The sequence below is a fragment of the Symsagittifera roscoffensis genome, chromosome 4 (assembly GCF_963678635.1).
Source record: "Symsagittifera roscoffensis chromosome 4, txSymRosc1.1, whole genome shotgun sequence".
NCBI lineage: Eukaryota > Metazoa > Xenacoelomorpha > Acoela > Convolutidae > Symsagittifera > Symsagittifera roscoffensis.
This window is the reverse complement of record NC_087065.1, coordinates 45662048-45679190: the sequence shown is the minus strand read 5'-3', so window position 1 is coordinate 45679190 and position 17143 is coordinate 45662048. Positions and strand designations below refer to the sequence as shown.

The following is a 17143-nucleotide window of genomic DNA, read 5'->3' as shown; positions in this document are numbered from 1 at the left end:
AAGATGTTCTGATGTTGCGCAGATAAATTCTTTGTTTCTGTTTGTTTAGTTTTTATATTTTTTGACGTCAATTTTGAATAATTTTTTTTCAAAATAACATTTTAATCAGTTTTCCTAATCACAAAAATTGTTTGCGAAGCAGAGTATTTGATGATCACCCGGGTCGAGTTCTGCGACTTATGTTCAGATTTTTGTGACAAAAATTTTTCATTTCCACACTTTCGCAACCACATTTTGACATGTCCAGAAAACTGCAACAAAAAACGGCGTTTCTAGACTTTCGTATCCCAACAGATCCCTCGCGCTTTTTGTGACAAAGGCGTGGACCGGGAAACAACTTTTACCAAAGTTACTTGTCAAAGTTTATCACTCTCGCGACTAAAAGAAGATACGGAGCGACCGAAGCGACCCAGGAAATGGCGCAACCGGCATGACCGGCGCTCCGCTACATGCAGCGGCCCGGTCAATTTCAGCATTTTTGAGAGCGGTTATTGCAGTTCTGACCAGTAAAGTGGGGAGCGCGACAGGCTAACCCGACTTGTAACGGCGCGTTGGTCCAGGGGTGCCGCTTTCTCGCGATGGACCCGACGGACAAATACAGTCACGACAAATGCCAGCAGTACAACCCTTCCGTTTTTAGGAGCGCAGATTTGCGTTTCTGGTTTTTGAGCAGCCAAAACAGGCTGGGCTGCTCCGCCTAAAAATTTGTATCCTATTTGGACGTACCGGCTCCCTACCCGGCCTTGTCTCTCTACCTGTTCCCGAAGTAAACTCAAAATTTGCGGGCACAGGAGCTATTGTGTGGTGCAAAAATAAAAAAAATCAAAGTACCACAATCACGGCACCACATGTGTAAAAACCAAATAATATACTATCAAACAACCCTAACAGTCAAAGGACAAAAAAAAACGTGTTACAAACACAAGTTCTCATGCTAAAAGCCACCCGACTACTTAAAGCATCCAGCCACATTTCAAAGACCCCCTTACGGATAACTCTAAATCACCCACTAAGCCCCTCAAACTACTAAAACTTAAAGTTACTGACAAATCCGGTAAAGCATTCCAAATAACAAAACTACTGCGCGAAAACAAGGTACACATTGCAGTTTTCCAAAAACAACTAAATTTACTGAGAAAAATGGTAGTGCAGGGAAAATTGTACACAGTTTAATCGAACCAACCCTCCTCTACACTTAGTAGCAATCTCAAGCAGACAAAAAACAAATGAAGACATGCGCAGGATATCGGTCCTGACGGTACTGTCGGGCAAAAAATAAAACCAGTCGAAAAAGAGTGTAAAACTTATTTAAAAAACTTTAATCAGCATGATTTTTGATTAAGCCTGATCAGCAGAAGCTCTTGTTGCCAGAAATAACTCAATTGGTAAAAAGTAATCAGGGCAAAACACAGATCTTTGGAGAGTGGCCGTTGCACTAAAGTGATCACGAGTGAGCACCTACACTCAGAGTGCAAGTGATTTAAAGGGAGACATCACCGTAAGCTTTCTCACTTCGCTCACTCAATTTAATTCTTTGATTTCATTGCTTCTTTTCCCACGCACCAGCCGCTCCCTTTTTGAAAAATACGCTCAAATACCTCAAATTATTTCAGCCAGCTTAGTTTTTTTGTAAAACATCCAATTACAGTCCCTACCTTAACTCTTGGTTAAATAGAACAGGCCTGAACGTCTCCCCTAACTGACAGCACTACCCAGCACCCCTTACACCACGATATTTTTTGAACTGTCCCCAAAACATTACTTCGGTGACCGCAATAGACTTGTTGCTCCGGCCGAATTAGGCCTCAAAGTCGCATAAAATCCGCGAGAGCACGCCGGACGCGCCCAACAGTTCATCCCAAAAATGTCATAATCTTGACATTGAGAACTCTGTGTAGCCCTGTAGATGATCTCCAACGATGCTGGTCTGGCTAACTGCACATTAAAACACATGTACACTCAATTGTTTTGCGACTTGAATCTATTTTTTTCAGTTTTAAATTTTGTCGCGTCGGTTGAAACTTTGTCGCGTCCTTTGAAATTTTCACGCGTCCGAATCGGTTGGGTAAGACAGTGCCGAAGTAAGAGAGTGCCGAAAACAAAAATTTGTTAAAGAGTGCCGAAAATGAAAGAAACTGACTTATTTGTCGTGAACTAATTGAGAAAAGAAAAGAAAGTTTTGTTTGCTCATCGATTTTGGCGCTAAAATTGAGTCTGAACAAGTTTCAAGTGTCATTATTAATTTTCCCGCCAAAAGCTAGCCTCTTAAATTGCGTTCCAATATTTCCCGCCTTTTTCGGCACTCTCTAACTTCGGCACTGTCTAACGCCCCCTCCGAATCAAGGTCCAAATTGCATAGTATCAACATTAAATTTCTAACCTTGCAAGCTAGGATGTGGAAGCTAGGAGGTGTAAGCGGCGAAGATCGTTGTTATATGGATGAGAGGAGAAGTAAATAAAGATCAGCAAAACAAGAGAAACTTAAAGGATAAAATAAAATTGTAATATCAAAAACAATTGTTAAGTTTTGCATCTACTGTATTGTGTTTGAGATTTCTAGCAAATTCCAAAAGAAAATGATTTTACTATAATCCATTAAATTGATTTTAACCCAAAGTAATTGATTATAATCGGTTACAAGGTTTCTCGTATATCAGACAAAGCTTTGAATGTTTCGACTGCCCCCTAAGCCTTAACGAATAAATTTTGGAAAAAAAACTGAAAAAATTTATAATTTGGACAAAATAAAAGACCAAGTGAGAAAATTTTAGTCGTACAAAACTAATACGACCAATTAGCTAGCCTCAGTTAAGGTTGTAACAATTTTGGTGTGCGGGATAAACCACCAAGCATGCATAATGCGCGATACCTTTTCAGCTTTATAATGTAAATCGTCAAAGCGCAAATGAATCAGTCTGGAGCATTGCCAAATTGGCCTTTTTCAAACTCACAGGACTTTGGAAAAAATGTTCGGAAATAAAATTTGGTTTAATTTGGTTTCAGGTAGTCGATATCTTCAATGGGGTATGAAAGTTTATAACTAATAAAAGTTATTAAAAATGCCGAAAATGGACTCATTAAAAAAACACACCAAACATAAATAAACCGTTTTCTTCGAATTTTGGAACAATTTTTTTTATTTATTACGACCATCCATTAATATTCGCGACGAATTCAAATCGAAGGAGTTGTTAGTGAGATTCCGTGGACTCGAATAGGGCCGCGCGTGGTTCAGTATTGTTGCAACTTCGTTGTCGCCTACCCATAATTTTTATAAAAATTCCTTTATGGTGCTACCAGTGTTTTTAATTTTATTGCGTTTTTTACAGTGTTCTTTTCTTCTTCAGATATGTCATGACGATTAGTTGTGTTACTCGAAATGCATTGACATCTTACATCTTTTCGTTTTTTTATGACAAAATTTTATTATAACCCATTTTAAATCGAATATACTCAACTATTTTTAACTTTTATAGAAACTGACAAAAAACAGAATAATTGATTTTTATCCATGAAAGTCTAGTGAGGATAAAAACAACAAAAAATTGGACAGGTAACTGTTTTTGTTCAATAAATCAGGATTTTAGCTACAGCAGATTTTGTATAAACAAACTGTGGAAGACATTTTTCTGGACAGCCCCGGCCGATGTCCTAGACACATAACCAGACTTTGTGGGTTGCGCCATATCCTGATTTTGAAACAGATTCGCGTCGAGAATTGTGCCTGAAAATTCTGGACAGGGATCGCGCCGGTGGTCGCGAAAGTCAGAACACGCCTAATTTTGGTCGCGAAAGTCTGGACATGCCAAAAATTTGTTGCAAAAGTCTAGACATGAGTCTGAGACTTCGACCCGCGTGAGTTGTAACGGTTAAAACGCGTGTATTTTCAAAATCTACGGGTAAAAATTTGTTGCTTTTTTTGAGCTCAATAAAAATCTGTTGGAATTCATAGAAAATTACCGCTGAATCATTTAATTAATTTAATCAGGAATTATGCCAAGAAAGCAACGTTTCGTGCATAGTTAAAAATAGAGCCTGGCATCATAATTTGTTCTTACATTTTGATTTTCATACTTGAACTTCCGATGTTGCGTAGGTAAGTTCTTTTATTCCGTTACTTCAGTTTGATTATTTTATTTTTTAGTTCATCTATTTCGAGTATTTTATGCCCATTCCAAACTTTCCCTTTGAACTTCTGTCGCTTCCGAATCCAGGCCCTCAATGCAGAATCGCAGCAGGTGTTTGGTTATCGTCATAGGGTTCCTCACATTGCAACGTGGTTCATACTTCTTCCGGAACCAATTAAAAGTCGCGCAGTGTGTCGCGAAAATCATGCCTAGTCGCGAAAATTGCGCCGTGTTGCAAAAGTGTGGAAATAAAGCTGCGAAAGACTGCAAAGTCTTCACAACCTGCAAAAAAAGTCGTTAAAGTTTTGAATAAAGTCGCGAAATTCTGGAAAAAAATGTTTTGACTTTCCCAAATTTATTCTAGACTTTCGTATATCGACCAGACTTTCGCAACTTTCTTTTCTGACTTTCACAATTTTATATCCGGACTTTCTCGAACCTTTCGCTGTATATGTCCAGACTTATATGTCGCGACACAATTTTTGTATGTTCAGTCAAGACTTTCCAGACTCAAACTGTAGGCGCAAACATGCTATTTCGGTCTGGATCAGATTGTGGCGCATTTTTCAAGTTTTAAAATAAGTCGAGCAATGCTCCTAAAACAAAAACTTTGTGTAGAAAAATGGAAATGGTTTGAAGGATCTAAGATTGTCAGAGCGTCAGGTTGTGCAATTAATCCCCTGCAGTGATGTTAGTGCGTGTGAGGACGAGCTCTCATTTGGCCACTAGCTTGAGGCATATCACAGCCTGACAAATTTAGGCTGCAATAGTGGTTCCACGTGGAAAAACTAGACGCAAAAAGACGGTTTTGAGTCGCGAAAAAAGGCTTCACTCAACAAATTTTCCCATGGAGTTTGAGAACAAAAGAGAAACCCGCACTGGAGTTTCATCGATAATAATCGATTATAACGAAGATTTACAAAGGAGACTCTAGTACAAAGGAGACTCTATTATAACGGAGACTCTAGTACAAATTTTCTTCAAAAAATAATAAATTATAATGGGTTTTGTGAGAGAACAAATCAATTTTCATGAATTTCTGTAGATAAATAATGAAAAATAAAGGAAGAAAAAATTATAATGGACTATTTGATATGAAAGAATCGATTATATTATAATCCATTAAAAAGTTTTAAAGTTGTCATCTATAATCAATTAATTTATTCAATTAATTTATTCACTTTTGTCCCCCCCCCCCCACGCTGGTTACACCTATTGAATAAATTAATTGATTATAGATGACAACTTTGAAACTTTTTAATGGATTATAATATAATCGATTTTTTCATATCAAATAGTCCATTATAATTTTTTCTTCCTTTATTTTTCATTGTTTATCTACAGAAACTCATGAAAATTGATTTTTTCTCTCACAAAATCCATTATAATTTATTATTTTTTGCAGAAAATTTGTTTACTTAGCTTGTTGCACTTTTTCTGCAAAAGTATGACAAATCATAAATAGTTTCAATTTTTGTTCTAAATAAAAATAATTAGCAACAAGAAACAAAATAAATGAAATCAGTGCATAAAATCATGTTTTTTCTGACTGTTTTTTATTGTTGCACTTTTGTCAACCTTCCCCCCCCCCCCCCACACTGTTTACAGCTTACCCCATCCCAGCGTTTTTACCTTTGAACTGGGGTGACTCAACGTAAATTCCACCTTCCCTTGAGTAGCCCATTCCTATAAACCACCCCTCCCTTCAACCATTAAATACTCACCCCGTATCAACCATTGAACCCTACCCCTTACTTGAACTTGAGGGGGATAGTATGCGAATGACGAGTTTTACCATGGCAATGGCAAAAAACATACCTAGCAATTGTAAATCATAGCAGCTGCACTGATCGGGAAATGAGATAAATTTGAGGAAAAAATTGCAAATTTTATCAAAAACTTCTAACAAAAAGCATCAAAATCGATTATAACGGATTATATTTGAGAATTATTAAGACTGACAATGATAATCCGATATAATTGATTAATGCCCGTGAATATCGAATGCAGGAACCCACTATGCTTAGACAGGCTGGGTAAACTTTCATAGATCCGCTTTGAATCGCAGAAACAACAGTTTTTAACTGTTGACTTATTAATTCTTTGCTTCTAGGTCCCATGAAATGTTAGTTTATCTGCTCTTTCTAACACGCCTTTCAGTAGCTAAAAGCAATTAAAATAGAAAACATAAATTTTTCTTTGATTAATCGGGTGAGGAAGAAATGGCAGAGCCTAGAGCGAAAATGCGTGATGAGCTAATTAATTTTTTCTGTCGCATTTTCAAATTGTTTTTATATATGGTAATTTTTCAGCTTTAATTAGACAAAAATAATCGAAAAAGCAGTATGACATTTGATGGTTTCATTCATGATATAACAGAACTGTTATAAACACTTGATAGCACTGGAATATCTGATCGCGATTTAGTTCGAAAAATCATCCAGCAAGATTAACAAATCTATTGTTGTTGAAATTTTTCTCTTGAACAAAATTGCGATGAAGATGGGTAAAAACTAATCTCTGAGGCAGATTAAATCTCCGCTTACGCGTTCACCTCACAAAGTAAGCCGCAGTTAACTATCCAAAATGGACTGAATTGACCATTTTTAAACACCAACTTTATGATGAATGATCTCAGGTGAAATATCATTTCAAATTTAAGCTCAAAACTACAATACCTTTCTGATGATAATTAAAAACTTCAGCCAGCAATCACTAAATAAAAAGTTGAAATTCATCTGGAAATAAAAACACACCGAGCACAAAAATTCAGTCACTTTTTTTGAAAGTTGAAACAATTATTGAAGTAGGCCAGATAACGTCTTAAACTCCTTCAATTAAATTTCAATGTCATTCAAATACCAAAAACATTGTGCCGCCCCGGTAGTGATGGTGCCCAGCTATCATCTGATTGCTAATTCACATCGCACTGCGCAAAAATTTACAAGGTGAGCCCTTGCAAGTAGTCAGAGCCTCATAAGCGCTAGTTTTATGCTTTCTTTCCGGGTTGACCTTCATAGACCAAAAAAGGTAATATAAGGTCTATGGACCATAAACTAAGTCTATGGAAAAATACAAAGCAGACAAATTTCATACACTTTGCTAAAATGGTGTCATCGAGTTTTCAAAGAACATTTTTCTTGTTTTGGCATAAAGTTCGGTGTATCGAACTAAAAAAAAAGTTTTTTTTTGTCAAAAAAATGCTTATCATACAGTTTCCATTTCCACAACAAAAACTTTTCCAGGTAATTCTAAAATTGCCCCAAAACTTTTTTGTTTTTTTTTTCAACCGCATATCGAATTTTATACTCAAACAAACATGATTCAAAAAAAATTTAATTATTTGTCTGCATAACGTAGTCCAGGATACATTAATATTGGATTTTTTTCTTTATTGCTCAGAAACGTTTTTCATAAACGCTAAATCTCTTCTTTTTTGTATGGCATGTTTTAGTATGCATTGACCAATGTCTGATAATTTAAAAATTCAAATTTTAAAAATCATATTAGTTGAAACTTTTTGCCAAAAATTAAAAGTTTGATACTTTCGGTTTATTTTTTGGGCAAGACAGAAGTAAGACATTTCAGGCCACTTCCAACGCATTTTTTATTCGAGACAGTCAAACCTTTGGTTACTCTACGTTTGAGTAACCAAGGTTTTTGTAACTTGTGTTCAGTTACGAACACAACCAAAAATTTTTGATATTTTTTAATGTAAAAAATCAATATTTTTGTTTATGAAAAAATACTAGTCATACAATTTTCATATATGAAAAATCACTAATCAGAGACCTTTCATGCAGCTTTCTGTGCTAATGGAACTGCATGAAAAGTGTATGACTAGCGTTTTTCCATATATGAAATTTGTATGAGTAGCATTTTTGGTCAACCTGGGTTGTCGCACTAAATAACTAATTCACCGGCTACGTCCTTGGGTTGGTTAATTAAAATACGATTATCGCCAAAACGGCCAGAATTTTTAACTTTCAGGTCAATTTTGACTCATGTTTTAAAATCAAAAAAAATTGAAGTGATGCTTCAACTCTGTTTATTTCACGGTAAAGGATCTAAATTACTTTGAGTCAGCGCGGAAGCTTCCAACTAAAAGACGTACTAAATGATGCAATTATTCAATTAAAAATCAAGACGCACTCAACGACCATAAACAAAGCAAGGATAACAATTAACAATGACTTCAATGATTTAAAAAAAAAATTGATCAAGACCGCGTGTGCGTACTCTATCATGAAAACAAGACTGAAACACTGGGTTTGGATTGGCTGAAATCATTTTAAAATTTTTTTTGAAAAAACACTACTTGATTTATCTTGAAAACATTAGAAATTTCCATATATGAAAAAATGCTAGTCATACACTCTCCATATATGAAAAAATACTAGTAGTACAATTTTCATATATGAAAAATCACTTATCAGCGACCTTTCATGCAGCTTTCTGTGCTAATGGAACTACATGAAAAGTGTATGATTAGCGTTTTTCCATTTATGAAATTTGTATGAGTAGCATTTTTGGTCAACCCGGGTTGTCGCACTAAAGAACTAATTCACCGGCTACGTCCTCGGTTTGGTTAATTAAAATACGATTATCGCCAAAACGGCCAGAATTTTTAACTTTCAGGTCAATTTTGACTCATGTTTCAAAATCAAAAAAAAATTGAAGTGATGCTTCAACTCTGTTTATTTCACGGTAAAGGATCTAAATTACTTTGAGTCAGCGCGAAAGCTTCCAACTAAAAGACGTACTAAATGATGCAATTATTCAATTAAAAATCAAGACGCACTCAACGACCATAAACAAAGCAAGGATAACAATTAACAATGACTTCAATGATTTAAAAAAAAACTGATCAAGACCGCGTGTGCGTACTCTGTCATGAAAACAAGACTGAAACACTGGGTTTGGATTGGCTGAAATCATTTTAAAATATTTTTTGAAAAAACACCACTTGGTTTATCTTGAAAACATTAGAAATTGAAAATAAATTTCAAATAAATTTAACTCAATTCATCCCCTGAATTCATCGGATCGATTTGAGGGTCTAAAAATTGCGTTTTGATGGACTTTTGTAGCTACTTAAGACTTTTGAATAATAAGAATCTCAATAAATTTTTGGGGCTATAAAAAGATCAACTTTGTAGTCTCAAGCAAATTTCAAGTTAACTTTTTTGCTCCAGAATTTGAGCAAAAACTTGTAATTAGAAAACTATCCGCAGTGTAACAGTGTTCTACAGTACTTCAGGAATATTGAGAGTTCCTTAAAATTTCTGCAACCTGAAGATTCCCGTGATAATACAAATAATTAATTGAATTTTCTTAAAATAATTTTCTTAAGATGAACATTTTTGACGCAATTTTGTAGAGCGAAAAGAAAAAAATTGATAATAACCATTCGGAACATTTAATAATGCTGCAAAAAAACTTGCATGTTAATTGATCTTTGATTTTCTATTCAGCTCAAGCATGAGCTCAAAAATAAGTCTGAAAAAAAACAAATTAAAACTATTATGATAAAAGGTGGATTGAAATAAATCTAAATCAATCTAAGATCTCCTAAAAGCAAAACTATATGAATAAAAAAGAAGGATTCAAATCGGCTTTAAAATCATCCGAAAACATTTTTTTTCTGGTTTCGATATTGAATCAGTTTAAATCAATTTTTGAATCGATCCAAATAGACTTTTCGCAGGTTCAATGAAGCTCACTTTAACTGGCCTAAGAAACAAGCCAAATCCATTTTATTGCATCTGAATTTTTTAGGGTTCTAAAATGATTTTGTTTCATATTTGTCATTGCTGGTGCGCAAACTTTCTTTTAATTCGAATATGCTATTTCACTGAGTCAGGTAACATTTGACCAATGTTTATAGTTTCGTTTTCTCTAGTCGTAACATACGTTTGCTGTGAGAGCTCAGTAGGATTCGTTCTCACCATCTTCACTCAATTTAGAACTACTCCCATAACAATCCTTATTGCCAAAGTACGTTATAGGTTAGTCAACTGCTGACTTTAAAATCATAGAAAACCTTACAAAACTCTTATCACTTCCCTTTTGGAAACTGTTTAACTGGAAAAGGAACTGAAACTTCCTTAACAGCGAGTTCGCTACGCGAAAAAAATCTGAAAGAACATTCAGTTATCTTTTCGAGAGACAAATTGAGCACTGCGCAAAATATATCTCTTTATAGTTGCTTATAGGGTGTTTATGCGTTATGAGGGATGGTTTCCGAAAAAAAAATAGTTTTAACCTCACTCAAACTTAAAAAAACTCGCAAAACAAGCATTATTGTCATAATACTTTTGTAGGATGACCTTGTCAACCGCTGACTTTAATATCACAGTGAGCCTTCCAAAACATACATCGTTTTACTCTTGTCTTGAAAACCGCTCAACCGGAATAGGATGTGAAGCTTGTGTCACAACGATTTGCAAGGCGAAAAAAAGCAGTAATAACACTGATGTTTCCGCATTGATACGAACAGTCTTTTTTGATGAGAGACTAACTCTTGTTTTTAACTTCACCCTCCTGGATCCAAAAATGGTCGGTTTGATCATCAATTCAAACAAGTTTCTATCGAGAATGCGCGGTCGCTCGCATTTGTATCTTAACGGAAGACTGTTTCATGCGACAGATTAACATATGCGAAGAGGGTCAAACTCAGAAACAGTATTGAGGCACTTAGCGTATTGGCAAGGCGTTCGCGTTGAGATCGTCATATCGTGCATTCGATCTCCTGCCAAGACAATGATAGAATGTGAACAGGAGCTCTCATTTGATTTCTAATTTAGTTCTACCGCTGTCCGACCAATTTCGACTGCAATAAAGGTAGCACGTGAAAGTTGTAGACAAAAAACGGCCTTGAGGCGCAGAAAAAGAGTTTCTCCTCTGCACAATATTTTATTCTGTATTATGGTGAAATATTACAAAAGTAACTTGCTGAGACAAGTCTTTCATAGATCCTCTGCGAATCGCCCAAACCGCAATTACTATTATTAGTATTGATACTTTTGACTCTGCTTCAGGTTGTTTGAAATGGACTTGTCAAAATAGGACGACGCAAAAAGTGACTGGACGAAGGTTTCATGTGGGAAATTTTAAGTCAACGGGAAATTCTCAAGCGCAAAAACTGGACAATTTTGGCAAACCAAATTTTGCATCAAAAAATTTCTGCCAAAAATTTCTTGACAATTTCGGTCAGCTTCGTAAAAATATTTGTTGCCATAAAATTAGTTTATATTGGCGCTAAAGGCAACTTCTAAAAATGTATTGAAATGTTAAACGGTGTCAAATGGAGACCGTATAGCTGGTGAGGTTGTCAAATCTCCGCCGACACTCCCTTCATAAAACCGCTACTGGTTTAATAAACTTCAGGAAACAAATCTTCAAAAAATTGATATTAAAATCTGCCTCAATTTACAATCTGACATTTGAATTTGAATATTTCTTACAATAACATGAATTTTTCAAGCACAATTTTGAACCCGCAAAAGATAAATTTATAAAACTGCGTTTTTAACAATTTTTCTGCTCTTGGCATTACCTTTGCAATTATTGGTTAAAATTTTGCAGTTGTCATTTCTGAGTTTATGAGTTTTACAGCTCGTGTCATTTTTGATGGCTTCGTCTGTACAGACGTTGTTGTTGTTGTTTTTATCGTCGATGTTGTCACTGTTGTTGGCCTCTTTCTTTTTGAAGGATCCGCCTCCTATAGATTTGTAGATGACATAACAGGGCCTGTCACGGCCGATCTGAACAAATAGAAAATACATTTGCTGTGTGATAAATTTGAAAAAAATCCACTATTGCTATTATATGTTTTACACTGGGTCGAAACACCACTACTTACTTTTTTACTAGTTGACGCTCGACTTTTTGAGCAAATCGAAACATCAAACATTCAGCTGTAGCTAAACGTTATTTGGGTTTTGTTATCCCTCAATAATGCTGTCTCAAAAAACACAATCCGACTTTAAATATTGGTAGGCGAGCCAGTACCAATTTGAAGGGCGGGGGTGAGGTGGACTTTTTGTCTTAGTGATTCGACCCCCTGGCATCGCACAGTGTCCTCATTTTTGGCCGACCAAATCTGAAATTTTTCTTGAGTCGCCTTTTTAAAAGTTTTTATTAACTAATGTTGAGCAGGGAGTGCGCAATTTTTTATATCAAAAACCTTGTCAAAAGTCATGCTCAGCATGGCAATTTTCGGTTGTTATTTAGAGATTTGCCTCCGGCGAAGAAACATTATGCAGGAAGAGTCCTTTAGTTGCTCTGGAGAGCTCGGAAAATCAATTTGGTCGATGATCTATAAACAATTTGACAAGATTTTTTTTAAAAAAACTGAAAACCCTTTTCTCGAGAAAATTCTTAATCAGTACTTGGCAGAAACAATGAATAAAATGATGATGACAAGACCAGAAATTCTCCGAATTATTGCACAATTGGAACAAAAAAAAGCTGAACAAGCAATTCCCTTAAAATTCTATAGAAAAATTCCATAGAGTTACGAAGTTTTATGAACCGCGTTTTTTAATATTCAAACAAAAACTAAGAAAACATTTAGAATAAATTTTCACAAAACAATATTTTTGTCATCATTACGCCATTAATTTTAATGCCATTTTTGCATTTTTGAAAAAAAATTAATTCTCATTTTAGTCGCGAAACCAATTCTAAACTGAATTGAAGGTTTTCCAAAAAATTTTCTTGTTTAGGCAAAAACTTCCAATAACGTGGTCCCGGCAAAACTTTTTTGCACAGAATAAACAAAAATCACACGCTTAAAGCTTTCTTGCAAGTCCATGAATAGGCCATAATTTTCACTCAATCTATTTTTTTGGAGTTGAAGGCTTTATAGACATATATATAAAAATTGATATTTTTTTTCATGGCGTACTGCAGAGAATTCAATAGTTTAACGTACTTGGTATATCTCAAAGTGAAATTTGTTCTGCTCTATGATTGCGGTATAATCTATCAGTTTCCCATTTGATACCTATTTTGGATGTTGGTTGTGTTCTACGACATAATACAAAAAATATTAAAAATATGTTTTCTCTATTGGAAAAACACTAATCATACAACTTTGCATCGGAAAAGCCGGGCATTTAAAAAAAGCTTCATTTTCAAAACAAATTTTTACTTAAACTCACCAGCAGGTTAATGGGAGGGGAGCGGACATTTTCGCCCTCAGGGATTCGACCGCCTGCCGACCCAAAGGGTCCCCCTTTGTACTATTTTGAGATATCCTTTTTTTGACTGACCCTAAATTTTTTCTAAAGGCGGCTTTGGCGCAAAATATATTAGATTGAGGGGCGAGCGCACGCCGAAAAAATGCAATTTTTTGGTCAAAATTTTACAAAAAGTGCCTAAAAACGCCTTTTTTGGCCTGTTTTTTCAAAGTTTTGCCTGTTCCACATTCCACCCCCCCCCCCTCGAGAAAAACCTAGATCCGCCCCTGCTTAAACTGAAGCAAATATAGAGCCTTAGAATTATGTCACCAGCAAAAGAATTTGAAAAGCTTTGGCGATTGCTTCTGGCATGGATCAGTGCAAACAAGTGAATCCATTTACTTCCTCATTTTTGCTAGCGAAATTAATACCGCAATTATTGAAATTATCTTAACTTCTATCTATAAGAAAAATAAATTGAACATCTTTTTTTATTAATGAAAATTGCTCTTTTTGTGAACCCGAGACATAAAAAAATTTTCAAATCAGCGGCAGTTGAATAGATGAACTAATTTTTAGTGATCCTGCTAGTTTTTAAATTTCTCGAAGTCTTCCAACTTACTATAAAGACCCTATATTTCCATAATTTCCGCGCTAATTGCAAACTTTTGATGAAAAAAAAACTAGCAAAAAATCTCATTTTTGGGAAATTTATTACCAAATGTGACGTTTTGTTGGCTCCTTTTTCACCGTCAAAATATTATGTATTGGCGCCAAAAGTGAAACTGAATATCGTTAAGTAGTACAAAAGGGCATTCTTTGAAATATGAGGGGGTCGAATCCCCGTGGAAGACATATCCCCTTCACCTCTAAATCAGCCCTTCGTTGAAACCCTACAGGTATATTTAATTGAAGTGCTAAAAACTTGAGATTATATAAAAGAAATGATTATCATGCAAGTTTTAGTATAATATCGAAAGCAGAACAAGTCGACTGACAATGAGAATTTTTTGAGGCGTTACTTCTCACAGATTTTTTGGCCATCGATTTTTGTAATATTAAAAATGAAGGCCGCGCTCCTGTGATTTAAAAAAGCTATCATAGCAATTTTTAGAAACAATAGAAAAAAATTTTAAAAGAAATCACAGACACACTTATGATAAAGTGATGAAGAAATGTAAAAAAAAAACAATGATATGAAAATTATACAAATAACCTGTGAGTTCAAAATGGCTAATGAGTTTTATTTTTTTTGCTTATTTTTACAGCAAAAATTGTACAGGGTATTTGTAAATCATTGATTAACTTACAAGGTGTTTTTTCTTGGTTAACTCATCCGATATCACAAATAAAAAGATGAAAGATATTTTTTCGTTTGTTTCAGAAGCAGTGTCAAATTATGAAGAAAAAATAGGTCAAGTCAAACTTTGAGCCTGAAAAAATTACGATAAATTTGTTTTCGGAAAAATTATCGAACACAACCTGACCCTAGATGAAACTTCTTTGTTAGGCTTCCATAAAAAGCAGAAAATTGAAAATTTTTAAAATACAGCAACGCTGGCCTTTAATATATTTTGCAGGCTAATTGAAAAGATCAATAAAAAAACTGCAGTAAGCTGTCTGTCCAATTGGATTCCAGTTTCAAGCTGCATCCTTTACTTTTGTAGTGTTTGAAGTAAATCAAAGATACAAAATATTACAGAAATTGCTCACAAAAATTGAATAAAATTTAAGCAATTTTTTTTCAAAAAAAACCTGTCAAGACAAAAAAAGCCAATAATAATTGTTTCTCAAAATTTAAATTGAAAATAGACTTGGTCAAAATAGTAGAAAAACTTCCATTTTTTCAAATTTGGTCAAGAAAATAAATTTCAGTTCGTGTTTCAATCACCCCCTGTGGGTGAGAAAGAATTTTGGCCCAGGGTGTTTTTTTTCTACGCAAAACCAGGTGATCAAGCGCAATCGTACTTCAAAGCACGGACCTGTGGCATCGTGTACTGATTTAAGAGAAGAGAGCCGTTGTCTGGTTAGTACTTGCAACTAATTTTACACGATGTTAATCTTCAACCCAATTTCGCCAAAGGTGAACAGTAATCCCCTCATTTAACATAAAAAGTTGGACCAAAAGTTGCCCAATACCTTGTTTTCTGTAACTTGCGCGTTTTTTATAAATTTTGCAGTTTTAATCGTTTCCTCACATATCTAGCGCGTAGTTGAAACAAAAAACCAACAATTTTACTAATTTATTTTAAAATCGCTGCAAAAACTGTGATCAGTTATTTTGTGCTACTTGCATAACAGTTTTTCTACTTCTCATTATATTTGATCAATTTTAGCTCTCTCTCGGATAAAACAGTGACAACCAGACCTCTCTTGCACTATTGAACAGACCGCAATACAGCAAACAAGGGTGCTCGTAGATCAGGACAAAGCCCTGAATGTTCCGACTGCATTTAAGGCCAGTTGAAAAAAAAATGGTTGAATAGCTGAAAAATAAGTGAGATAAAAGAAGGGATTTTTTTTCCTTTTTTCTTCATTTTAATCCCCTCAAACGCTATGTAAAATATAAGGGGTATTTAGCGCCTCGTATTGTGATAAAAGGATTAAATTGCTAGCCTCAATTCAATTTGAAACGCATTAATTTGCGTCCTGCGCGTGTTATAAGTACGCAATATATCGAACCTTAATTATCTCAAATACTTGTAACTTTACGAAAAATGGTTTATTCAAAATTGAGTTTAAGATAACAATTTCTCTCAGATGTTTTTTTTAAAGCCATCAAAAAAGTTTTGTTAACAAGTCAAAAACCAACTAGTTAAAAAAATCACACGAAGCATAGGTATTCCGCACTTTCTTCGAAAGTCGGAACAACATTATTCGAAAAACTGCCTTTATGAAATTGAATTACTGGCGTTTTCGTTAATGTATATAGGGAAACACGCAAAGCGGCAAAGTGGCAAATGCAAAATTATTTGCCTTTTAATCAAAATGAATGATAATATCAAGGGACAATTTTAGTTATGCAAAACAAGGAAAATGGCTACTCTTACATAATGAAACGAAAAGTTGAAAATTGATGTTGTTTTCTAATTGTTATTTAGAATAACAAAAAACGGGTTGCTGCACAAGTAGCAAAAAAGTTTCGACCAAATTGAAAGAAGCAAAACATTTCTAAAAATAAAGAAAGTTTTTTTTGAGAAATGGTTGTTGTAGTTTCCTGCTATAATAGAGGGCTAGGGATTTAGGTGAAAAGTGCGTAAGAAAGCGGTAAAAAACTCAAAACAGCGAGCAAACATAAATATGGAGGGTTAAGCTGTTCGTCAAATTCTTCCATGTGTCTGAAAAGAAAAACAAACTCAACATTCTCCATATTTTTTTCTTGACATCGAGAAAACATTTTGAAAACTTTTAGAATGCCAATAACAAAAATATGGTTTGAAAATTTTACCACACCCCAACCTCCTGGTAGCTTTTTACTAGGTTTTCAAAATCGGCTGAAAAAAAAAACAACTGATCCCATGCCATAAATCTTTCAGTCACGCGTTCAGTAACCTCCCGCACTGCAGTTTCACGGATAGAAGTTGCTTTTGGCTTAATGCGCGTTACATCATATAAAAATTTTCATAATTTTTTTTTCTGTTTTTCTTTTTTTGCTGATTTTAATTGACTCTCTTTGATTCAATTAACGTCCCTTTCCGTCCCTCCTAAATTTGCAACAAAAATCGATCATAATGATAAAAATGTTTGATGAGAAAGCGTCTCATTAAAAAAACCTCTCAAATGTTTGTAATTTTTCGCGTTAGCTTTGATCACTCAAACAAAGGTTCCGAC

General features: G+C 34.8%; 2 protein-coding genes across 6 annotated transcripts in view; one reads left to right on the top strand and one right to left on the bottom strand.

Moving 5' to 3' along the window:
* The window catches only part of LOC134844305 (ATP-binding cassette sub-family C member 4-like), a 463247-nt gene that overhangs the window by 176666 nt on the left and 269438 nt on the right, over positions 1 to 17143 (top strand). The window lies entirely within an intron of this gene.
* Positions 11558 to 17143, bottom strand: part of LOC134844175 (vasoactive intestinal polypeptide receptor-like) — an 87067-nt gene continuing 81481 nt past the window's right edge. For 4 of the 5 annotated variants that reach the window (XM_063860729.1, XM_063860732.1, XM_063860731.1 and 1 more), the window contains one exon: positions 11558 to 11893. In XM_063860729.1, the coding sequence (XP_063716799.1) occupies positions 11642 to 11893 (252 nt within the window). In that variant the 3' untranslated portion in view covers positions 11558 to 11641. The remainder of the gene's footprint in view (positions 11894 to 17143) is intronic. The other variant, XM_063860733.1, reaches the window with a different exon arrangement.